Here is a 24975-nt window from a genome sequence, read left to right as displayed (position 1 = left end):
CTCTGCAGTGAAACCATCTTCTGCCGTCCACACAATGGCACCATGCAGTTCGGTTTTTTGTTTCCTCCACCATTAGGCACATAAGAGCATCATGTGCATGTGCATGGGTAAAACATTATGTGGTTATGTGCATATCACTAAGTAGTAAAAAAAATGACAACTGTAAACCGTATGTCTGAGTCTCCTTTTGTCTGGGACAGCCTTCAGACATCTGGAAGTTGGTTAGTATTGCAGCAGAACTATCCAGATGGAGAAAACTACGAGTTGTAACCGGACAACTCAAAAAACACCACAAATGAGCAGGTAACAAAAATAATCCGGTTTGAAGGAGGATTGGAGGGGGGCGACGATTGACTTTTGGGAGACAGATGTTGCTGTCTGATCAGCCACTTTTAATCCTGTAGGAAACAACAGCGACAACTGATTAAACTCTGCATCTGAACAGGCCCTTGCAGTTCCTGCTTTTACCGTATCGCACTGTGTTTTTGGGCAGTGTTCTCTGGTTTGGATAGTTCTCTGTCTTGCCCTATTCTGACTGCATTTTTAAAAGCCATAATCCACCCTGAATCTCAGCAAGAAAGGTGAACTATAAATGAAGTAAATAAATACATTTCATGCACAAAGGATGAGGAGAAAGAAGGGAGAGGAAGGGCAGCAACTCAACCTCTGAAAGGATACAGAGAATTTGGGGCCAGTGTTAAGAGAAAGGAAATAGGTGGCTCCAGTATAGAAATATGACGGGGGTCAAAAGGGGATGTGGTGCAGCCCAAGAGACCAGATGACAAGAAAGAGCAAAGACAGACAACATGAAGACAAGGACTGTAACCAAAGAGATTTTCCTTTATTGCACACAACAAAGAGTGTCACATAACTGTCATGACTTAGTCCCATTACCTTTGGAATTCCAAATGCGTCAAAGAGAACAGCCCATGATCAGCAGCCTGGTCCACAAGGGCAGACAGCATGCTTTTCACAAGTCCTGCTCTAACACCTACCCCCCCCTCCAATACACAAATACACACCTGAGTCTGGCAGGGCAAGTAGCACCTGATGTGCACTGAGACGCAGGCCCAGCCTGTTAGCAGACAATCCTGACATGATGCTATGGAGGCATGTGCTGCGCAATTTAAGAGACGCTGCCTCCAATCTATTATTTCCCCAAGCAAATCCATCACGACTTGGTCCCTACTCATTAATTTCAAGGAGGGGACAGGAATGCCCGACAATATTCATGCCACAGTGTGGAGGCAGCCACAAGGCCACACTCATGTTGACCAAACCACATAGGGCCGACCACAGCAGCATTCCTCTTCCCTCCAGGAGGACAACATTTAATTTAGGGGCAGAGAGAGGCGAGTTAAAAAGTGGACTGAGAAAATGCCATTAAAAACAGGATCCACACCCACATCCATCACTGTGAGAACTGTTCACTTCCCTAAGTGTCTTTGGAGGATGGAACGGTTGCTCCTACAGGACTTGCAGGCTTCTCTCCAACACTATGAGCAACCGCCTCCTCCCTTTCCTACAGACTTCGCATTGCTCTCATGCCTATTCACATGGCTGGAGAATTACCCAACCTCAACCACCAGGACCCCCTTCCTGGGTACACAAAAAGGCAAAGGCAGCACTTGAAGGGCGTGGAAGAGGCTCAACATCCTTGCTTCTACCACACAGGAGTTGCTGGCAGCACCAAGACAATTACCGATCAGTTGAAGCATGCAGGCTGGAAGTCTGGGATGCCGTGCGTGAAGCCCTTCTCCCAGATGACAAGGAGATGGGAGGGAGACTAGCAAGAGAGCATCACAAGCAAGCACCAGACCTTGGGAATGACTTCAGGAGTAGAGGGATGGGCAGGGGGAGAAGAGCACAGTTCCAGGAACGGGAGCTCCATGCATAAAATGGCAGGGAAGAAGATCATTGTCCCCCCCTGGCCCATTTATCTGGGATAACGGCACGGAACAGTTTGCTCAGGTAGGAGAGAGGCAGTGCTTTTTGACCTGCACCCCAGCCTCAAGCAGCCAGAGGGACAATCGGATGGGGAGGGCATTGCTGCCTCAAAAGCTGTTGCTGACACCACGATCCCATAGTCAACAGCTAAGCAACAGGACTGGCCGATGAGAAGGGGGCAGCTAAGGCCCTAGCAGAGAACAGGGAGAACTGGCCTGCTGGCATAGCAGGCTCAGAGCCCGGAAGGCCCAGGCAGAGCAAGGGCTTCACAGCAGGAGATCGTCCCTGACCCTGAGAATCAGCACTAAGAACAAGCAGTTGGCACACTCTGCTGTCAGTCGCCAGCAGCAACCCAAACCTCCCGCCCAACTCGTGGATCTCAGTGGCCGGAGATAACGGCCAAGGCCCAGTTCTTGACGGCAATGGTTGTGTCCTGGAGGTATATCCAAGAGGAATGGGTGAGGCTCGCCAGCTGTCTTCTCAAGCAGTCCCAGGACCCTTCGCCACTAGGAGGAGGAAAACAGAGCTGGATCAGAGACAGAACCTGCATGCTCTAGCTATGAGCAGTGTTCCCTGTAAGCTGAGTTAGTGTGAGCTAGCTCACAGGTTTTTAGCTCCCCGTTCACACATTTTTGTCTCAGTTCAAGAAGAATGGCCCCAGAGCAAACTAATCCATGCGGTAGCTCACAACTTTAATGCCAGTAGCTCACAAAGTAGAATATTTGTTCACATGACTCCACAGCTTAGAGGGAAATATTCAGTAAAGAGGGAAATATTCGGTAAACCCTAGACGTCCATTGAAAGCAACGGGGAAAGGGGAAAGGCAGCCTTTGATTGCCTTTCCTGCCCTTTCCTTGGCTTTTCCCACCTCTTTGCCATTCAAAGAATAGCAGCCAGACTCACTGCTGGTCTTTTCACTTAAGACCTCTCTACCTGCGCAGGCTGTGGTATGAAGAAATTAAAGGAGGGCTCCCCCGAAGAAGACTGCAGATTTATACCCCGCCCTTCTCTCTGAATCAGAGACTCAGAGTGGCTTACAATTGCCTATATCTTACCCCCATAACAGACACCCTGTGAGGTGGGTGGGGCTGAGAGGGCTCTCACAGCAGCTGCCCTTTCAAGGACAACTCCTGCAATAGCTATGGCTAACCCAACGCCATTCCAGCAGGTGCAAGCAGAGGAGCGGGGAATCAAACCCGGTTCTCCCAGATAAGAGTCTGCACACTTAACCATAGGTAACAGCCACGTGAGCAATTAATGGTCTCTGTGGTATTAATGCACCCCCGCTGCCACAAGTCATATCTCAAAGCCTGACCTTCCCCTCCATTTTTTTTTTTTTGCTCTCCTCACCACCACCACCCCTTTTAGGTCTGCCTCAGCCTCTCCTACACAGAGTCATTGTGTGGGCGAGTCATAATCTTCTTGCCAACACATGCTGAAAATGCTCACTTGCAGGAGGCCACCCAGAGTTCCCAGCCTTGCTCCAGTGTCCCAGTGATGTAGTCGACAGCTGGCAGAAGGTAGTTCCGCATGAGGAAGAGCAGCAGCTCCTTGAGGTGCTCAGCCAGATGCAACACAGAATCGGGAAGGTGGGTCTGGAGCTGCAGGAAAAGGAACAGAGGTGTAAGCTCAGCCACTTGCATTGCGGACTGCTTGCAACACAGCCCACCTCTTTAGCATACAGTTTTCAGACTGCAGCTATTTGTTCTGATCCCTTTCTTGAGGCCTTGGGGCTGCTAAGAACAGATGTGAATTTTATGTGTGGCTCTATATCCCTTTAAAGAGCTCATCACAGAAATACAGATTGCACATAACTATCTGGAACAGAGGAGAAAAGGGAACAGAAACACAGAACTTGAAGCTATGATAGCAACACTCCTGATCTGGAGAATGAAGAGTCCCCCCTGAATGACAGAAAGGGCAATTCTCAGCCAATCCAAGAGTAGCAGGTGTGTTGATGGAGTCATTTCTCCCCTTTCATTGGATCTGACTGCTGCTGGTTCTCCTCTGTCCACACCTTTCAATACCCCTCGTTTTTCCTGTCCCAGCCCCAGCTGTGGTTTTATTGTTACAGAACTGGAGTTGAGCCCCTGGCAGCTTAGTTGGAGCAGGAGGAAAACACCCTCCTTTCTGCATGGTGAAGACCTGGACTTCTCACTCCTCAGTCCCACTGAGTAGCACTGGGTGGTCTGGATATAAAATCTGGCTTGCCAGATATGGAGGGATTACAGAAGAGATGGGACAGTCCTGTCCTGTTCTGAATTAGATTATAGCTCTCTGGTTGGTTCTGTTCCCCATAAGGCATTGCAACTCTCTCAAACCTGGCCTGTTCTGTCAGCACACACTGCTCTAGAAGGATTGCTGACTTTTTAGTTTCAGTCTTGAAGTCATAACATCTATGTGTCCCCACGGTTCCCCCTTGACACAGAGAGTACCACTCATAATATACCTTATTTTGTTCTATTGTTCTTTGGTTTGGTAATTTTATTGTATGGTTTTTAATTTTAAATTGTAGGTTTTATTGCTGTTGTTTATGTTGTGATCCACCCTGAGCCCGTTTACGGGAAAGGGCGGAGTATAAGCCTACGAAATAAATAAATAAATAGTTAATGGGGCTTCTTGCCTTCATAGTAGAATAAGAAGAATTTCAGATTCTACTCAGAGTGGCTTACAATCTCCTACATCTTCTCCCTATATCTGGGTGGGGATGAGAGGGCTCTCACAGCAGCTGCCCTTTCAAGGACAACCTCTGCCAGAGCTATGGCTAACCCAAGGTCATTTCAGCAGGTGCAAGTAGCGGAGTGGGGAATCAAACCCGGTTCTCCCAGATAAGAGTCCACACACTTAACCACTACACCAAACTAATACTGTTTTAAATAAATCAAAGTTCATGCCTTACTGTATGATAAGGGTTGGGTTTTGTTACATACATCAGATGCTTATCACAGACATGACAATTACATTAACTCCTATGGATGGAAAAACGGTATCTAAGGTGCAATTTTGTTCTTGTTTCTTGTTGTTCTGAATCAACTCTTTCACTATGGGTGTTGAGTCAGAACCACCAAGGATATCCTTTACAAAGATTTGTGCACAATGTCCAAGTATTGAATTTTGGATTAATGTATGCTGTATACGAAATTCCTGATTGCTTTTTGCAATAAATTGTTTTAACTTTGAAACAAGTCTCTCTCTCTCTCTCTGTGTCTCACACACACACAAAATAGGGTTCTTGCCAATCATTTCCCCCCCTCCCCTTATTGAATCCAGTGGGAATGGGAGTCCTAGGAAAGATTTCTATACTCCAAAATTCCACACTAAATCCAGGCTTGCTTGCCCCAACTGCATGGGCAGAACAGGATGTTGGGAGAGCTGATCCACCTGGTAATGCCTGCCACAAAAAGCCCACTCTTGCATGCGGTGGCTCCTTTCCTTTCTATCTGAATCCTTCAACCATTGCTGATAACCCACTTTCTGTAAGTATTCTACACTGCGTCCCATGCCCCATGCAGCTTGGCAAGCTGGCCAGGCACGTGGTGGAAACACCCCTCCTTACCCATTCAATGAGCCTGGGCAGGTTGTCTCCAAGCCAGGCTAGCTGAGTAGAGCACTTCTCAGAGATGTACATGGCGGTCTCATTAGTCTTGGCCCAGACTAGCTCCAGATTTGGTCCTAACACCGTCACCATGTGTGAGTAGTAGAGAGGCACATTTGCTTCTAGCCAGCTGGAAGGGAAGGCATCTTTGTTTAGAAATGTACACCCCACTTCTCTTCCCAGGAGGGTCCAAAAGCAACTGACAGCACTGTTCTCTCCTCCATTCCTTCATCACCACTCTGAGAATAGGGGTCAGGCTGAGAGACAGTCGTGGCTGGCCCAATGTCCCCCACCAGTGACTTTCCGTCACCAATTTGAATCTGAGTCTCCTGGCACCTCACATGACACTAAAGGAAAGACATTTCCTTCCAGGAAAAAGGGTGCCAGGCACATCCCAACTTAAACCTTAGCAGCAGAGGAGGTTTGTAAAAGAAGTGACATTGGGTCAGCTGGAATGGGCATCAAGAAGGTCTTAACTGGAAATATGATTCTTTGAACAATGAACTTTAACCCAAACAGTAGTCTCTGATCAACTAGTAATGTTTACAACTTTTTTGAATGAAATATATGAGAGTCATTGCAGTATCCTCCAATATGTATGACCATCCCAGTATCATATCTGGTATGGCTAGCTCAAGTCTTCTAGGATATGCTTTAATCTTAGCAGATGTCTTGTAGTAGGAGCTTTACTCAGGAGCAGGAGAGAGACAGAAAATAATCTAGCAGCTGTGGCTGTATGGATCTAGGTTTGTATTCTTCTGCCAGATATTCATATTAGAAATCTATGACTGTCTTGCTTTACATCTGACCTAAAGTTGTAAGTTTCTAGTCTTGCCAGTCCAACAGGTCAGTAGAAAGCACTGTGAGGAAATTATCCTTGCTGTCACCACTGAGCTGCTCAGAAAGAAAGATGCAGGAAGAGTTATGAAACTACATGACTTTTCACACTTTTCATATCAAGGGTGGGGGTAGAAGAGGAGACAAAGGAAGCCAGTATTAAGCCCAATTGAGCTGCTCCTGCCAGCATCCTTTGGAAACTATCAGCTCCACCTAAAGACCACATGCAGCTAATGTGATAACTCTCAGGACTAAAACGGTTGTGTACGTACACAATGGCAGCAGTAAACCAAATGGATCAGTGCCTGAGCATATTCTGTTTCTCCTTCTTGAGCTATCCATCTTTCAATGGTTTAGGCTCTAGGTAACATACCAGGAGCCTCACCCACACTAAGTGCTGAGCTGCTACAAGCACCTGACCCCCACTTGCCCTTAAGGGAAAGTGCTTCTATTGTTCTTCTCTGCTGACGCAGAGCCACAGTAAGTCACTGACCTGTATCCTTTGAAAGAATAATGGGAAACTTTGTTCCAGGCTTGCTGAGAAGCAGATAGGATGCCAGAGTTGCGAAGGATATGAGCAGAGGCAGAAGCTGGTGGGAGGAAAACAACAACAACACAGGACAGGCTTCCTTTAGTGGGCGTATGGTCAAGAGTGGGCTGCACAGGACAAGTCTATCTACCCTTAAAGGAAAGAATCTGCTTCTCCTTAAAAGGGGGTTAAGAAATCCCCCTCCCACATAGATCCTCTTTCCTCCCAAGCAGGACTAACCTTCAAAGGAGCCATGAGTCCTAATATCATGCATCAAAAACCCTGTGGTAAATACCAGAATAACCAGCAGGAGTCGAAACCAGGGGAACCCACTGCCTTTCATCTTCAGCAGCAAGTTCTAAAAAAGAACATCAGCCAAAAGAGAAATAAAAAAAAATTCAGCAGGGGGTGGGGAAAGATGCAAGACTCCTGAGCCCACCTTCTCCTTTTCACACAAGGAAATTTACCTGACAGGCGCTTCTGCAAGCAACTAAATCCTGAACGCTGTTTGGTCCTTTCAAGGCCAGCTCTTCGTTTGTGACTTTAAAGGAGTGGACAGTTTCCTGCAAAGATTTTCGCATCTGGAGGAGAAAAGGATCACAAACATTGCCGAGAAGTAGCAGCAGGAGGCTGCAGACTGAGCCAAGATGGCATCTCTCAGCCTTCTAAATCCATCCTATCCAGGAGCCCCAAGACAGATAATAAACTTTGCAGACTAACACCTGCGAAAAAAGCTAAGTATAACTAGCTGGCATAACTAAACACCAGCAATGGTATAAATACTTATAAACATACTGAAATATGCTCTTATAAGCCACCCGCAGCTGCTGACTGTCTCATGCCAGCTCCACCTAGGTATGAATCCCAAACAGATACAAGACTGAGCATTTTCTTGGCAGGGTCCTTTCTCTATGCCATGTTTGCCCTTGCATGCAAAGTAAAAATCACAAACCTTTTTGGGAGTCTTGTCCCAGGACTTGCAAAGATGATTCAGGAGCAGACTGGGAAGGGAAAAGCAAAACAACGATATTGGCCACAGACAGCCATTGCTCTCTGAAGAATCAGGGCTGTGCATAACGTGGCTGCCACTGTGGCACAAAAGCTCTGCAGCGAGGGTGAAGACAACACGGCTCTGCACACAATCTAACAAGTCACTTCACAGTTCTTTCTTCTTCTATCTTGCCACCTTGCAGATGGGATACACAGAAGGGGAACTGAACTCGAGGGCCTGAACACAGGTAGTTACTATGGGGTGGGGGGCAGAGGAGAGAACAGCGCAGTGCAAACACCTGGGGCCTTCCAGAACTGCAGGCTCTTTAAGCCCAGAGATCACTCACTTTTAAAAATACTTTCTGGGCTTGCAGGTGAGAGCCTCCACTTCTCTGTGTTGTGTCTGTCAAAAACCCAATAGGGATTTACAAATGACTGGCTAGGAAGAAGCTGAACATAGGCATACATGAAAGTAACTTAGTTTAACCCTGTACACTTAGTATTTGAGGACGGGGTCAGCGCTTGTAGAACGGGCAGATGCTGGCACTACCCATGATGGAGGGTGCTGACTCTCCTTTGTGGATGGGTACAACATCTACACTTGCTTTGCGGGAAAAATCTACACTTTTCCAAGAGCCTTCACATGGGTGATGGTGAGAAGTGAACCAGGGACCCTCTGTATGCAAAGTGACAGTCCTACTACAGGGCCACAGTTCCTCTCTGTAAGTTCTTCACCCCAGTTTCTCCCAGGCCTCTTTCTAGTTCATCACTTTTAGACACCATGAAAGCTAGGAACATTTTCCTTTTAACACACAAGTGTTAATTCAGGCAGGATGGATTTCCATCACGGAGGGAGTACAACAACACCTATTCACCTATTCTCACCTGGACTGTGAGAGGTGTTTGACGTACAACTGTCTCCAGACGCTGAAGCTGAGAGGATCCAGGTTGAGGCAGTCGGTCAGGCAGTTCAGCAGCTGCACAGGGGTGAGAGAAGAATGATTCTCAGAGGACTAACAATCAGAAAAAAAATTCTGCAATAGGATCACTGATAGAGGCTACATTGGTTTTGAGAGCTGGATGACCTTTATGAAATTTCAGGTCACCCAAATACAGCTGCAGGCAGGAAAGTATTGCTTTTCCTCAGCTCTTGAGGTTCCCATCTTCTCTCTGGGGCACAAGGGGGAAGACGTGGCTGAGTGAGCCAGTGAGACATATGGAATGCTGTCTCATATGTGTGTTAAGTGCTGTCAAGTCACTTCTAACTTATGGGCAACCCTATGAATTAGTAACCTCCAAAATGTTCTATCGCAGGGGTGTCAAACATGCAGCCTGGGGGCCAAATCAGTCCCCCGGAAGGCTCCTATCAGGCCCCCGGACAACTGGCTGTCATCTGATTCCTTCTCCCTCTCTCTTGCTTCCTTCTGCATCACAGCTTGCTTTGCAAGACTTACTCAATTGTACAGGAGCTACAGAACAAAACCTCTATTTTCTCCATTGGCTGAGCCTCCTCTCTTGGGGAGGAAGGGGGGGAGGCAGAGCTTGTTTTTCCAGGCTCTCTTAATCCCACAGCAGAGCTGAGTCAAGTCTCTCTTCATTCTACTAGCTGAGGCTCCTCCCTCTCCTGGGGAAAGAGCCAGAGCTTCCTTTAACAAGTTCCCTGGATCCCATGAGAGAAATACAAAGAAAGCACCTTTAAGACCAGAGAGAATGGCTGTTCTAGGAGGATGCCTGCTGTATGTGGCTTTTTAAGTACTGAAAAAAAGTACTTTAATAAGGGTAATGCACTTTTAATCCCATTAAATTGATAGCTTAGCTCATTAACTGCCTAAATATTGCAGCCCAAGGAAGCCAGTAGATGAGAAAGGAGCACAACCTGTGCTGTTCCTAAACCCATTCCAGCCTCACCTCCTTTTTCATGTCATCTGGGCAGTTGAGAGAAGTCCTGGAGAGGAAGGAAGGGAAGTATGTGTGCAGGGTGGTCTCCGGCTTTGCCCCAAAGGCCAGCACTTTCAGGCGGGGATACGACTGCCGTAGCTGCTCTTGCAGGCTGAGAAGAGAGAGGTCACATCAGCCAACCGTGCTTGGATGTGAGAGCAATCCCACCTTGTGCCAGGGACAGCATGTAGCAAAGAAGGGCAAATTCTGACTGCTGGAGCTTTTCCATTCAGGGCTTTTTTTGAGCAGGAACGCATAGGAATGCAGACCCAGCTGGCTTGGTGTCTGGGGTGTGGCCTAATATGCAAATGAGTTCCTGCTGACCTTTTCCTACAAAAATAGCCCTGTTTCCACAAGATTACCCAACTGCACAGGGACTGCACCCCAGCCCTTCATTTGCAACATGCAGCTGGAACATCTTCCCTCCAGTCCGAAGAGCCTTCCCCATAAAGAATCAAGATAGGCAGCAGCAGCATTAGTCTGTTATCTGAAGAAGTGAGCAGTGACTTGTGAAAGCTCATCCCCTGCCATGAATTTTGTTAGCCTTTAAAGTGGAACTGGACTCTTGCTCTTTTCTACTACCATCAAGAATGCAATTCTTCCTGTGGCAAAGCTGCCACAGGCCCCACTGCTCTGCTTCACAGCGGCAGGCTCCACTTCCCTGCCCAGTCGATCAGACCTACCAACAGGCCTGGGGCCAAGAGAAGGGCAGTTTTGCTCTTGCATACTCACACACCACAGAGCCAATAGCTCCCTGCTTCTTGAATTTTATGGATAGTTTTACTGGTTTTAGTGTACCAAGACTTATGCCTGGTTGTTTTAAGTGCTTTTAAAAATCTGCTAGGATATGATTATAGCAGACAGATCTTTATTTACTTACTTACTTCATACCCTACCATTCTCCCCAATGAGGATCACAAAGTAGCTTATGTCGTTCTCCCCTCCTCCATTTTATCCTCACAACGACCTTATCAGGTAGGTTAGCCTGAGTGTGTGTGAGTGGCACACAGACATGCAGCCAAGCATTTCTGACAGAGCAGGGATTTGAACCCAGGTCCCCCAAGTCCTAGTCAAACTCTCTAGCTAGTACTACACAGCACTGCCACCTTAAGAACCAAGTTGGCAGAATATATATATTTTAAAAATGATTACTCAAAAGAAACAGCGGCTCAGAAGGCTGAGGATGATTCTGTCCCTGGGATCTATTTTACCATCTGCTTTAAAATGTAATGGTCGAAGTACCTGGTCCTTCTATCTAGATAAATATAACAGAAGCACCCACAGCCTCAGCAGTATGGTGTCATTCAAAGAAAATAAATAAGGTTTCTGATATGGGCACAATTTAAAATTGTAATTACCTAATTTTTAGCTAGTAAATGATCTGTACGATTTTATGTTTTATCTAGTCGTTAAGAATTAATGTAATTGTTTTATTCCTGATGTGAGCCGCCCTGGGATAGAAATGTGAAGTAAAAAATAAATGTTAAATATTTCTGATGAAATAATATAATGGATACAAGAACCTGTAACGGAAATTTGGCAACAGAATAGCTCAATCAATTTTAAGTAGAAGATTTGGCAACAAATCTGGTCCTCTCCTTCGTACATTTCAAATTCGCTGAATATTCAATTGCAAACTCAAAAATTTTTGTTTAGGTGGTATTTAACACCTCAAAGACTAAGCCACATTGCGGTAAATCAATCCTCCAAATGCTGGAAAAAATGCCAAGAAAAAGGCACATTTATATACTGTTGGTGGTCATGCCTGGTGGTGCAGTCATTTTGGGCAGTAATTGTGGCAAAAATCAAGGATATCACGGGCTACAGTTTACCCTTAAGATCAGAACTCATCTCGCTTGACTGCTGGAAAAGTATTCCTATCACTTCACTTAACAAATCCCAGATATCCTTTCTACTAGCTGCTGCTAAAATGGTGTTGGCTCAATTTTGGAAATCTCCCAATATTCCTCCGGTTAAAACTTGGTATGCCAAAATCTGGGAGTTTTATGCAATGGACAAGATAGCAGATAGATTACGCAGTACAAACGACTCAGAGGGCAACGAATCTCTGATGTACAAGTGGCTTCCATTTCTTAAATTTTCTTTTGGTCCTGTAGATCAAATTCGTACATACATACCTTGTAGATACTATGACATTATCAACTTGATGTAATCAAGATATGATCAAAGTAGTTATCCATTAATTTAGCTGCCAATTATGTATTTTTGTGTTTTGTTGTTTTGTTTTTATTTTGTGTATATTATCTTTTTGCTGTTTTTGTTTATTCACACTGATTGGAGATACAGTCATTGATTGCTTTGTATATGCATTTATTAAGCTCAATAAAAAGTTTTTGAAAACTAAAACAAAAACAAGTAACTAGTTCTCATGGCCCTTTCCTATACACCCAGGGAAATGCTGATTACCACTTTGGGGTCAGACAGCAACTTTTCTCCAGGCCAGTTTGCCCAGGGATCCTGGAGGGTTTTTTGGGTCTTCTGGGCATGGAGTAGGGGTCACTGGGGATGGGGGGGGGTATTTGTGAATTTCCTGCACTGTGCAAAGGGTTGATGACCCTGGAGGTCTCTTCCAACTCTCTGATTTTATTATTCTAACTACTACACTAGGAATGAAAAGCTACCTGCATGCTATTTCAAGACTCCTTTTGTGATGCTGGAGGATTATTAATCTTGCTCTGAATACTACAAAGAATGAGAACAGAACAGCCTGGATTTTACTATCACCGAAGGCATTTTCCATTACCATCAGACCTTTTGCGGGTATAATAAGAATATTGTTCATTACTGATAGATGACTGCCAACAGTCACACTATTTTGATTGTAACCAATTTTGCTAAGTAGACTGAGTCAGATAAAAGCCTACATGTTTGGCACTTTGCCTTCTTTTCTTAAAACCCTTGGCTGCTGTTTTTGCTCTGTGGAGCCTTCATTCAAAAATATGGCACTCCTTATGCCACGCCAGGCTGGAAGTGTGCCATCCCAGGACCACCCCTTGCACTCAGCAACCTCCCTCTGCTTCCCAGATAACCTGAGATCCCTCCCAAATGCACAAATGGTGCAGATCAATATAGGGGGCGGGCACACCTCCCACACACGCTGCTGTACCTGGGTGGTAAGGAGTTGTTGGGTACGAAGGCAAAGTCCAAGATAGGGAAGAAGTCTTTGGGTCCAACCATGCCAAAGCCTTTTGTCAAGTTGGGGTGCATCCTGCAAGAAAGCAAGCAGCGCCTATCAGTGGGAATAGCCTCAGCACTAAATACAAAGACCACAAATGCTTTCCCAGTCATTTCCAGTGCCTGGACCCCAAAAACCATCCATCACACTTACTACCCTGCAATGCCACCTTTCAGTCACATCCTAGTTTCTTGCTACTGATTAGGCTAAGAGCTCTCCATTCAGTATCACCACAGGGCTTGTGGCACGGGCACATGCCCCCAACTAATCAAGAACCCAATGCTCAGGGACACAGGGAGTGGGCAGGACATATAGCAGGATTATGGAGCTCTTGCACCCTATCTGCATTGGGCAAAGGGAAAATTGACTCAATTTCTGCTGATGTTCCCTTATGAAGGTTCTCTAAAAGAAGGAAATGCAATTCATGTATTACTTTTATAAGGGTCAACCCAATAACAGCGTGCAGGCTTTCAAGTTCTCCAGAAGTCTTCTGATGAAGAATTCTGGGGAGCGTCAAAGCTTGCATATTGCTTAGGACCAACCTAATGACATGTATTATATGGACTGTTGTTTTTGGCTGTTACTATTGGACTGACACAGCTATAAACATATCTCTAAAATAAGTCACTCATCTCTCAGCACTATGAAGGCCTTCATTTATTGGAAATGCATAACCCTATGATACTTTGTGCTCAAAAGGAGGGGTGCTGCCCATGAAGTCTGGGCAGCAAAGGGGCAGTACAGCCAACAGATCATACCCCACGAAGGCTGCCTGATTATTGCACCCTCCCAACACACACAGACACAAAAACCCTCGTTATCGCCTGTAATGTATATTATAATACCATATGTATTAGAAATGTAAGCTTAAATAGATAATTTAAATGAAGACTTACAATCGCTAAAACATTAGATTTTGATGATATAAAGTGATAATAACATCTGATAATACTTGTTTTTAAGGAAGTATTTTCATGCAGATTAGATTATATTAGTATCGATATTTTATTTCTAATTTTCTATTTCCCTTTTCCCCGTTCCCCCCTTTTTTCTGGAAAACTAATACAAAATTTTCAAACAAAAAAACTCACATCAACAGTCGATCCAAGTAGGTGATGGCATATGGGGAAAGTGATCTGATGCCCAGAACAGGAAGCATAATGCTAAGCCACACTGCAGAGGAAAAGGATGGTTACCACAGCATTTGGTTAGGGAACTACATGCTCTTTGACAGTGCAGTGGAAGAGGGTGCCAGGGTGGTCTAACACAATTCGGGACAGCTCTGCATGGACTGAGGCAGTTGCTCAAGAGGAAGCACAACTCCGATACTGGCGAATGAGCCAGTAAACAAATATCAAACAGTTCATCCTAAAGGTTTCCATATGCATGGTTTTGGAGATGGCTATGGGTTGCTTTAAATAAATGTAAATAACTTAAGGCACTTAGCCTGTCCACCATAAAAGACATGTTTGGGTTTTCTATTTTTTATTTCCTCCCCCTTTGGGAAACCCCTTACACAATCCAGTTGGGAACTGGGCAGCTTTGTGGCAAGGAAGAAAAATTACCTAAGAATGCTGCAGCCTCCTCTCCCCATCCTTCACACAAAACATATCACAAACCCATCACCTCTCTCAGCTACAGAACCCAAGGGAATCATTCACCCGCTATGGAACACAAGATCCTGTTAATGATTTCTGAAAAACTGGAAAGGGGTAGGGTTCCATCCCTTAGAAACTCTATAATGCCCTTATTAATATTTATTAAAACTGAAATGTGCAACAATGAACTAGTATGCAAGTTGCAAAAGCAAAAATCTTTGGACCAAGAAAGGCATTCACTGGCATGCTGCCCTGTTTGTTATTTTACACACATTACAGGAAATGTAGAATTGGGGCCTAGCGAGGCCCCTTCCCTGTAGCGAGGGCTCCTTCTGGTAATACAGCTTTCTTCACTTCGCTGCAGGGATCCCTTAAGATTCAACCCACAATTAACAATGCCTCTTTACAAACTGTAATTTTAAATGCTGCTACTTGAAACTCCCCCCCCCCTCTGGCCTTCAGTGCAAAATTCACTACCCAGTTTTTCTTGCCTGAGCAGACAAACACTACGGCAGATGCCCAGAAATCTGACTCATGAGAAAAAAGATGGTATACCAGGTGCAGTTTTTGATCTTCAGGGTCAAGCCTGAGACAAGATGAACTACTGCTTATCTTAGTCAATAACCAAATGTCCAGTCATTATACTGTGTCTCCTCATTGATATTTTAACACAGAAAGTGATCCACAAGATGGGGAATTATAGGAATTCCTCATTGCTATATGAGACAGAGATGCTGTTTAATTTTAATTCTTTGGAGATGCATCAGCTGCAGTATTTTGCGGGGGGGAGGGGGAGAACGAGGACGGGACATCCCCAACTAGTTTCCCAGCAAGATCTTGGCCTCTTAAGCCCTCTGTGCTAAGCAGCCCCATCACCTAATGTTCTTATACCTCCAGCACCCAACAGCTGCTTCTCTCCCACTGAGGACCAAACCACTCTTCATAACATATGCCAGACTGTCACAGGGCTTTGCAGTCATATTGTAGCTGTGAGTTCTTGGAGGAAACTCCATTTAAAAGCGCGGGGGGGGGGGTCCAAATGGTGGGTGGGGGTGGAGTTCCTCCTGTCTTCACAGTCCTGATCCACATTGCCCCCCCCCCCCCGTGCTTTTAAATGACATTCCCACCAGGAACTTGCAGTGGCACTGTGACTGACAGCCCACATGGCAAACTGGCATACGTTGTAATGTGTAGTTCAGCTCTCTAGAAAACATTTTCAAGTGGGCTACTGCTGTCTATAGAGGACAGCAACCTAATGGTGTGGTGTGGGCTAGCAGAGCAGTCGAGCACACACATTTAACTAAATGGGACACTATCCTATGAAGTGTGCAGGACAGATCTGGCCAGGGGCACAGTCCTCCTCTACTCACCTTTAAGTCCTTCTGTAAGATCTGTAAATCCAGCTTGCCCCAAAGCCCACATGATGGTGAGACATTTGGCCGGTCGGTTTTGATAGGACCTCAAGAGCTCCAGATACTGAGGCAAAAAGGCAAAGACGGTGGTGTTAATTCAGAGCTCTCAGGGACAGAAGGATGAAGAGCTGCCTTCTGGGAAATTCCCCCCCACGGGGGCAATTGCCAATAGGAAACATACAATCTGCAGTCCTCAAACACAAGATACTATCAGCTTATTCAGAAGTGAGAACATGGTGTATGATCTTTGTGCACCATAAATGTTTGTAGGCCACATGAGGTCCAGGAGTCCATTTCCTCTGGGGTGGGCTTCCCAAGGACAGCAGGTAACAACATCTACATGCTCTTTCTCCTTGCTACAGTTCCCCATTCCTTTCCCACCAGAAAGGGATAGCAATACTGGAGCTGCTTCCTGGCACACAAAACTGGATAAACTAAGTGCCCCCCAAAGTCCACACAGAATCTTGCCAGAGGCAACATAAGAACATAAGAGAAGCCATGTTAGATCAGGCCAATGGCCCATCCAGTCCAACATTCTGTGTCACACAGCGGCCAAATATATATATACACACACACACACACACACTGTGGCTAATAGCCACTGATGGACCTCTGCTCCATATTTTTATCTAACCCCTTCTTGAAGGTGGCTATGCTTGTGGACGCCACCACCTCCTGTGGCAGTGAATTCCACATGTTAATCACCCTTTGGGTGAAGAAGTCACTGGAAGGCAAGCAGAGCGAGGAAAGACGATAAGGAACAACAGTGCAGGGATTACCAGTTTGGAGCTTGGATACTCTCTGTTCACATATCCTTACCGCTATAGTGGGACTGGGCTAACAATGCAACCACGTAACCCGCATGGGAATGGTGTGAACCTGATTTACAGCAGGAGTGCAAGAGTGGCTTCTGCCAACTGAAGAAGCAGCTGAGAACTTAAGTGGAGAGAGGTGAAGGAACTTCCACAACAAACTGAAGGGGAGAAACTGTTCACTCTGGTAGGGGCTACAAGACCCCAGCTGCTCACCTTGCCCAAGTTCACTGTGGCAACTTTAGGCCTGTCCAACAGCACTGCTTGTATGCAGATCCTGTATCCATGCAGTGACTCCCCTGGAAGGCAAGCAGAGCGAGGAAAGACGATAAGGAACAACAGTGCAGGGATTACCAGTTTGGAGCTTGGATACTCTCTGTTCACATATCCTTACCGCTATAGTGGGACTGGGCTAACAGGGAGCACAGTTAATCATGGAATCCTGCCTCCCACCCAATACAATATAGTTAGGTGGTTTTGCAACCCACCTGACTGTACTCAGTGGCATTCCCGTACCCACTAACCCTGAAGCACAGAGAGAAACAAACGAACCTCTGCTCTTACTCCCAACCCACAGGTTTCTCCAGGTAGTAGGCACACCCCACACACCTTGACTTGCCTTTCTGGAAAACCAACAAGTGTGCCAGAGCTCCAGCTCAGGTCACGGAACACATGAGCCCTGCCACTGCAAAGCATCTTCCACTCCCCAATGAACAAATGTCCCATTCTTGTTTCTCTGATCCTCAAAAAGCCCTCCCAAGTTCTCCCCTCTGTCTTGAAGTGGAACAACTCCTCTGACTCTTCACTGCACCTTTACGATTCAGATTCTACCTCTGCCCCTCAAATGACGCTTCCCTCGCTAAAGATCACACAACTTCCCAACACAACTGCAGATCAGAAAGCCACCATGTGCTCAGGACTATCTGCCGGAACTGGAAGTGCCAAAAACCCAGTCCTGGTGCCAGGACATGGCAAGGCAGCAGGAGTCAGCTCCTGAAATCATGGCTGCCAATTTCAGTGCCTCTTTCCTTGTCTGTCACAGACTTTCCTGTCCTCTCAACTACCTGCCCTCAACAGTCCCACAACTCTGGTTTCAAATGGTTCCAAAGGCTTGTTGCCTGAGTTTCACTCAGTTCTCACCAGGCATCTTGTCCTGCTCTTGCAACATTGTGTAAATACAGTGGTCAAAGAAGAGTTCCAGTACGCCCCCGGATTTCGACAGCAGGGACTTGATTATGCTCCTCAGTTCCTTGTTCACAAGACAGTAGGGATAGTCTGCAGCCAGAATAATAATAATAATCATCACGCTACATGATTAAAGAAGGATTTGTAAAGTCAACACTCATTGCTGTGAGAACTTCCCCACCTTTGGACTTTGAAACAAACACTGGTTTGGATGAGAGGCTTGCATTTTCAAGGAAACAGCAGCTGTTTCCCAAGTGGGGACCAGAGCAAATCCTCAGCTCTGTATGCAGACTTAACACAAGGTCTGCATCCATGCACAGGAGTCTGGGTGGATGCTGCAGGCTCACACTAGCCCTAATGCAATGGGAGAGAATTCTGCTGCTTCCTCAAGAGCGCAACCCAGGTCCCCGGGCTCTTCATCACTGTTATAAAGGCTCGCCCTGTTGTGGTTCAAAAAGCAGTGGCCAAAGCGACTAGCAAGGCTCACATTATATTGAAGATTTTATTACAAATGGTGAACTTTAACATGGCTGCATGTAGTTTTTTTAAAGTCAAAGCTTCTGGTCTGTGTCCATCAGTAACAAAACCTTAACCTGCAAAATTTGGAAAGATCCCCCTGGCTTGAAAATCATATGAACATCTCAGTCCAAGTTGCTGCAAAAATTTCCAAAGCCAGCCTATAACTAAGCCCCAACGTCTGCATTCCTGTGGATTTCGGACGGGGCAGCTTGACATCACTTGATCTGTAGGCTCAGCCTGCTGGAAAATGCTGTAAAGGACAAAGCCTACACAGAATCCAGGAACACAAAGGCAGCATTCTTTATTTATAATATTTTTATGTCCCCCTCATCGAAGCTCTGCTCAAGCCACCTTATCATTAAAATATTAATACATAGGTGGCATTAGAACGGTCCATAAAACAGAGCAGACCATTAAAAAACTGTTCAGTCTTGTCACCTAAAGAAAGGGAAAGTGGCCACCAGGTAAGCCTCAAGGGAGATGTCATTTCACAGGTGAGGCCACCAAAGAAAATGCCCTGCCTCTGGTTACCACCCACCTGGCCTCTGAGATCAGGGCTTGTGAGGCAGATCTTAACTGCCAGTTGAATAGTATGGGAAGAGACGGTCCTTTGGGTACCCTGGCCCCAAACAATTCAGGGCCTTAAAGGTAAAAAATCAGCATTCTGAATTGTGCTTGGAAAAAGATGGCTAGCCAGTGCAGATCTTTCAGCACTGGAGTGATATGATCCCCATAACCAACTCCTGATCGTAGCCTGGCCACTATATTTTGGACTAATTGAAGTTTGTGAATGTTTTCCAAAGGCAGTCAATCCCCCTTCAGAGTATATTAACTAACTTGGATGTATGCTAATTTACTGCTCACCTTTTATATGTAAGATTATTTCTGTTTCCATTCCATTCTGTCTGAGGAAGTGTACATGCACACAAAAGCTCACACCTTGAATAAAACTTTGTTGGTCTTAAAGATGCCATTGGACTCTAACTTTGTTCTGTTGCTTCACAGCTACCCACCTGGATCATTCTTGTATGTGATCACAGCATGGATCACTGTAGCCAGATCACACCTTCTGAGGAACCAGCAAACCAGCTAATAGGCACTATAGAAGACCTGAGCCCCCAGCTATAGGGCAGGATGTAGTCTGCACCCCCAAACTTTGAATCTGCTCCTACAGGGGACTGCAACCACTTCCAGGACAGGCCGGCTCCACAATCAACAAACAGCTTCTCCATGGACCAACAGCATCTCAGCCTTCACTGGACATTCTCTTTCCAGGGACAGCCCAAGAAATTCAGACTATGCCCTTTACTTCTTGTTATTCAATATCTTGCCAAATAAAGCCCCACTGAAGAGAACAATCACTTGCTACAGTGTTAATTGCTCATGAAAGAGCCCAGAGCAGAAATTCAAGGCAGAGTGCAAACACAAGAGGAGACAGAATGGCTGGAGCAAAGTTCTTGAGCTCAGACGAAGAAGATAGCATTCCAGTTGTCACTGTTGGGTGTGTGTTATTATCACCACCAAAACAGAACAAAAACATTCAACCGTCTGAGACCCAGGCATTACAAAAAAATTGGAGTTTCAAGATCCAGAATACATCATCTAGTGCATCTGTGACCCTGAGATTTTTTTTTAAATCTGGCTTCTTTGTGACCAAAGGTGGCATGTTTTCAGGCACATGAAACACGCGAGCAATATTAGGATTCCAAGGGTCACTTAAGAGACATGGGGAGAGAGAGGAGCTACCTACTTGCTTTTGCAAATACCAAGTATCACTTTTACTGTAACGTTTTTTAAAAATTCCTTGAAAAAATATAAAAGAAAAAAGAACTTCCCTGCAACAATTGCAGAATTGTACAGATTTACACAAGAATGCAGGCAAATCTGTCCCATTTATAGGGCATACTCCAACTACAAAAATCTAGATTTTCTGGTCGCAGAATTCTAAAAGTGGCTGACAACAGCATTTCAAAAAGGACAATACTAATGTTTTTCTCACCACCTCCTTTAAGAATTACTGGCTTAGCAAAACATTGCACAAGAGCTTTAAAGGCAACAAACTACATGCACATTTTAAGGACCACAAGGTACATAAGCCATGTGTGTGGCAAGTGTTTCATAAGATTTACACAACATCTCATCTGACTGACACAGCACAGGCAGCATTCAAGACACCACTGACCATGAGGGTGCTGGCTAAGTGTGGGGTCACTCCTAGGAGCCTGCAGCTTGTAGTTCAGATATCCAGCTAGGTCCTTGACCCACACAGAAGGATTCTCAGGGAACATGCTCAAACTTTTATCCAGCTCCTTCTGGAGTTCTGACAAATCAAGCTGCAAAACAGAAGAGTTAAAGGAACATTGGGAAAGGCAACAACTGGCACAACTGTAGGATCTGGAGCACTTCTGCAAGCAAACTTGCAGAAATGGAGTACAAAGGAGGAAGCAGTACAAAGCTGCCTTTTTCAGAGTCAAGTTGTTGGTCCATCTAGCTCAGCCTTGCCCACTCTGATGCACAAGCCAAGGGATTGTTAGTCCTTCCTCAGCACTCAGTACTGGAGATCCAAGACTGAACCTTGGACCGGCTGCCTACAAACCATGTGCTCTACCCATGGAGTCTCAGCCATCAACTCTTGCCCACCTGATCAATTCAGTCTCTTTCTGATTCCTGGTCAATTCAGTCTCTTTCACTTTCAAGATCCAACTCAACTTTCAATGTGGCAACTTTATCAAGATTGAGAGAGGGTGATGCTACAAGAGCTTCAAGCAGGGGGGAAAGAACAATCAAGTGGTTTGGAGCCTTCATGACTCAGAAACTGCGTCTTGTCATGGTGGAACATGTACCAAGAGCAACCACCAGGCATCAAGGAACAGAAGCATTCTGAGAAACTCTGGGCACTTTCACACACGGTAAATAACATGGTTTCAATCCACTTCTACGACCATCTGCAGGTAGATGTATTTCACACAGTAAAATCCAGTTGCAAAGTGCATTAAAATTGCATTATTTACTGTGTGTGAAACCACTCTCTGACTCCACACCCCCTCCTCAGTCAGCTTGGAGTAATTAGAGGGGGAGACAAGGCAATCTTGGAACATGGCTTCCTTCCCCCACTAGAGCCAAGCTGGCATCTGGGCTTTCCCCCCACCGCCCAACCTTTATGTCCACACCTCCAGATTATGGATTAGGGAAGGCAAAAAAGGGTTCACTACTTCCAACTTTCTCTAATCCTGGCAATATTTCTTGCTCTCATTTCTATATGACCCCACTAGAGTGTTGCAAAGGGGGTAACTAAACACAAGTCCAGTGAAACTTTAGAAGCTAACATTTATTTCAATGAGCTTTTGTGAGTTACGGCCCATGAAAACTCATATTAAAAGAAGTGTTAATATTTAAGGAGCCTCTGGACTTTTATTGTACCACTGGAGCGTAGCACGAAATGCTTGGAATTAATTTTTCTATATGTATTGAGTAGATATTTCCTGGTCTCTGTTTTACCAAACCATGTTTTTAAAACAGTTGCAGTATACCCTGAGCCCAAGAATGGACTAAACGCATCAGAGGACAGAAATGCACACATAATAAAGATAAGCACTATTCTAGGCTAACTGCTAGGCAGCAAAGCCTTCTCTTTCTGCACCACCAGAGCTACTGGAATGACCCTTCAAAGACATTGCCCCATAAGCAGCCTAGAGACTGGATTAGAAGGCAGTAGTGGAGAAATCTGCTTCTTGCATTATCACCAAGATGGTTTCCCAAATTTCAGTAACTGAGCTGTTAATCCAAACTCCACCAGAAAACAGGGGATTTGAATATAAAGCAATAGCTTACAATATTTAAAAGGCCAATGCTAATACCTCCCCACTCCCCCAGCAAACTAACCAGGTTATGCTTTAAAAACATGGTGTTCTTTTCCATGCCCATCACTTGCAAATGTTCCCTTCCCACAGTGGAGACAGGGGGGAGCTTACTGCTCAGTTCACACACTTTTGTATATGCAGCTGGTTCAAGCAGGGACTAAGTAAAGGAAAACCTGCAGGTAAACCCCCAAGATTAATTTCTTCTAGGCTTCCTCCCACAGATGACTCTTCATTCTAAGGGACAAACCCACTAAAAATTATTTCTGTAGGTTTTGAATCCTTCACCTATATTAAGTTATTAGCGGGGCTTTTTTTGTAGCAGGAACTCCTTTGCATATTAGGCCACAACCCCTTGATGTAGCTAATCCTCCTGGAGTTTACAGTAGGCCCTGCACTAAGAGCCCTATAAGCTCTTGGAGGACTGGCTACATCAAGGGTGTGTGGTCTAATATGCAAAGAAGTTCCTGCTACAATAAAAAGCCCTGGTTATTAGTCATATGAAAGTGGAACTATTTTCTCTGCAGAGAAAGGGGACAACGAAGCAACAAGACAAGAAGGTCGACATCCACCGCCCAGCTGCAATCTAAAGCACTGATCCTTGCCCTCACTTTGGGTAAACAAGTGTTGCTCCCACACAGGCGTAGCTCCAGACCAGCAGCCAGTAACACAACTTATTCTGGGGCTGCACTGTCATCTGCAGTACATCATCAAAGGTCTCAGCCTCTACAAGGGCACCACTTACCGCTTTCAGGGCATCTTCCAATGAACGGAATTGGCCTTGTTTGTGCCCCAAATCTCCAGCTGCTGTTTTCTTGGGAGGCTTTCCCAGGTTTTGCTTTTTCAGTTGTGGCTGCTGCCCGGGGGGTGGTGGCACCTGTTCTTTGTTCTGCTTTTTCATGGTCTTCTCAAAGGCGAGCTCATAGAGGGTTTCGGAAGGCGCCAGAGGCACTACAGAAAAGGCAAAGCGGAGATCAGCTGGCAGGGGAAGTTGGAGGTGGAAGAGAAGGGCTGCTGCTGGAGAACCCAACTGCGTTCGCCTCAGCCATCATCCCAACTCACGACAGACAAACAAAAAAAACCGAAACCGAGAGGGTGCGGCCATTGCACTCTCCCACCAAACATCAGGATAGACTGCCTTGCAACAAGGAGGTTCCACCACCAGCAATACAGCCCCCTCCCCCAAATCTTCCCCTTACTCACGGGGCGGGGCCAGTCCACGGCCCCCATTGGCCTCGCCTAGCGCTTTCCGCCCACCGCCTCCTGGGCCCCGCCGGCTCGGCTTCCGCACCACTTCCCAGCGCGCCGCCATTGGGCACCCCCTTCTTCCAGCTCCCTTTTCTCCGCCGAGCCTCAGCGAGGCCCACCAGCGCGCACGCGCTAAAAGGGAGAGGAGGGAAAAAAGGAATGGGTCGCGTCCACGGGCCCCAGAGGCCACGCCCTGCGGCCTACTTGATTGGCTAGCCGGCCGCCTCTCCCCCTACGCGCGAGCCCGATGCATACGCTAGTTTTGCCACGTCCCCTTTCTGCTCCGCCCCCGAAGCCCACGTGGTGTGCAGAAACCCAGCCTCCTTCCAGGGAAGTCCGCACCCACTTTTGCCAGCGTTTCTTTTTCAGCGTCCGGCTATCCGTTTCTACATTTCACCGGGAACCACATTCTCTCTCTCTCTCGCTGAAGCAGCCAATACGCATTTCCGCCCTCATCCCTTTGGAACGCAGCTCTCTGCCCCGAAGTGCTTCCTATGGAAATTGTTCTGACAAAAAGTGAAGAAGGCGGAAGCGGGGAATGATCAGCGGGAGAAGCGACGTTCATTTCCGTCCCACGTGTTTAGGCTTCTTTTCGGTGGGCAAAGGGTGCTCCGGGCAGCGCGGGTTTTGTCCGCCCTCGTGTTCCGGGAGATTATTCGTACGAAACAGCAAAGGCAGAGTTGTTTGAAGGAACAGGAGCCTTTTGAAAGGCTGAGTGTGAGCAGCAGGGGTGAAGGTGACAGGCAGAAATGCGTTAGGACAGGAGAGTGCAGAGAAACCAAGACAATAGCTGTCTTTGAAGATGAGGCATTCTGGAACTAGGAAACCACTGTTAAATAGGAGCCTGACAAAGGGAGGCCAAAAACTGCTGCAAGAACAGCTAGTCAAGGGTACTGAATAACCGAGGGCCAATCACCAATTGACAGGCTAAAAGACTGCTGCATTAAAAAAAAAAAGGGTGTTTAAATCTTAGCCTAGGTACTTACAAAAACTACAGCTGACACATGCTTTGAAAATTCAGCTACTCCAAGGAATGCCTCTTCTGTGGCATCCTTTCGACAACAAAAGCTGTTTTTTTGTAACAAAACTAGTTTTTATTCATATGCAAATTCATTTATTTGATTTTACCCAATTAGGTCATTAACTAAGAACTAACTGGGTTATAGTTATACCTAAATGCCCTAGCCTAGCTGTAATACTGGAGTAATTAATCTACTCTCGCTACAAAAATTAATCACCTTGGAGAGCCATGGGAGAAGGAAGTTGTTGATTCTATTCGTGTGTCTAATTCAGATTTGGTATAAAACAGTTT

General features: G+C 45.9%; 2 protein-coding genes across 2 annotated transcripts in view; one reads left to right on the top strand and one right to left on the bottom strand.

Annotated features, from left to right (window-relative positions):
* LOC132580290 (cGMP-dependent protein kinase 2-like) overlaps positions 1–24975 on the top strand; it is a 185941-nt gene that overhangs the window by 141982 nt on the left and 18984 nt on the right. The window lies entirely within an intron of this gene.
* Positions 823–23860, bottom strand: TMEM214 (transmembrane protein 214). The gene is made up of 17 exons (XM_060250947.1): positions 23619–23860; positions 23161–23366; positions 20741–20891; positions 17995–18129; positions 17071–17153; positions 16001–16106; positions 14124–14205; positions 12964–13065; positions 9807–9948; positions 8784–8875; positions 7861–7909; positions 7376–7489; positions 7149–7266; positions 6873–6969; positions 5504–5672; positions 3397–3548; positions 823–2453 (listed from the first exon to the last, which is right to left on the bottom strand). The coding sequence occupies exons 1-17, from the start codon at positions 23725–23727 to the stop codon at positions 2327–2329; spliced, it is 2034 nt and encodes a 677-aa protein (XP_060106930.1). The 5' UTR covers positions 23728–23860; the 3' UTR covers positions 823–2326.

The sequence above is a fragment of the Heteronotia binoei genome, chromosome 1 (assembly GCF_032191835.1).
Source record: "Heteronotia binoei isolate CCM8104 ecotype False Entrance Well chromosome 1, APGP_CSIRO_Hbin_v1, whole genome shotgun sequence".
In the NCBI taxonomy this organism is placed as follows: domain Eukaryota; kingdom Metazoa; phylum Chordata; class Lepidosauria; order Squamata; family Gekkonidae; genus Heteronotia; species Heteronotia binoei.
This window is presented reverse-complemented; position numbering and strand designations above follow the sequence as displayed.

Bases quoted from the DNA above. Each gene is read 5' to 3' on its own strand.
- TMEM214 (XM_060250947.1), bottom strand. From the start codon at position 23,727: ATGGCGGCGCGCTGGGAAGTGGTGCGGAAGCCGAGCCGGCGGGGCCCA. The intron at 17,154-17,994 runs GTGAGAACTGAG...CTTGCCTTCCAG, and splicing joins AGAGCAGGACAAGATGCCTG to GGGAGTCACTGCATGGATAC. The intron at 16,107-17,070 runs GTGAGCAGCTGG...TTTTTGCCTCAG, and splicing joins CCACAGTGAACTTGGGCAAG to TATCTGGAGCTCTTGAGGTC.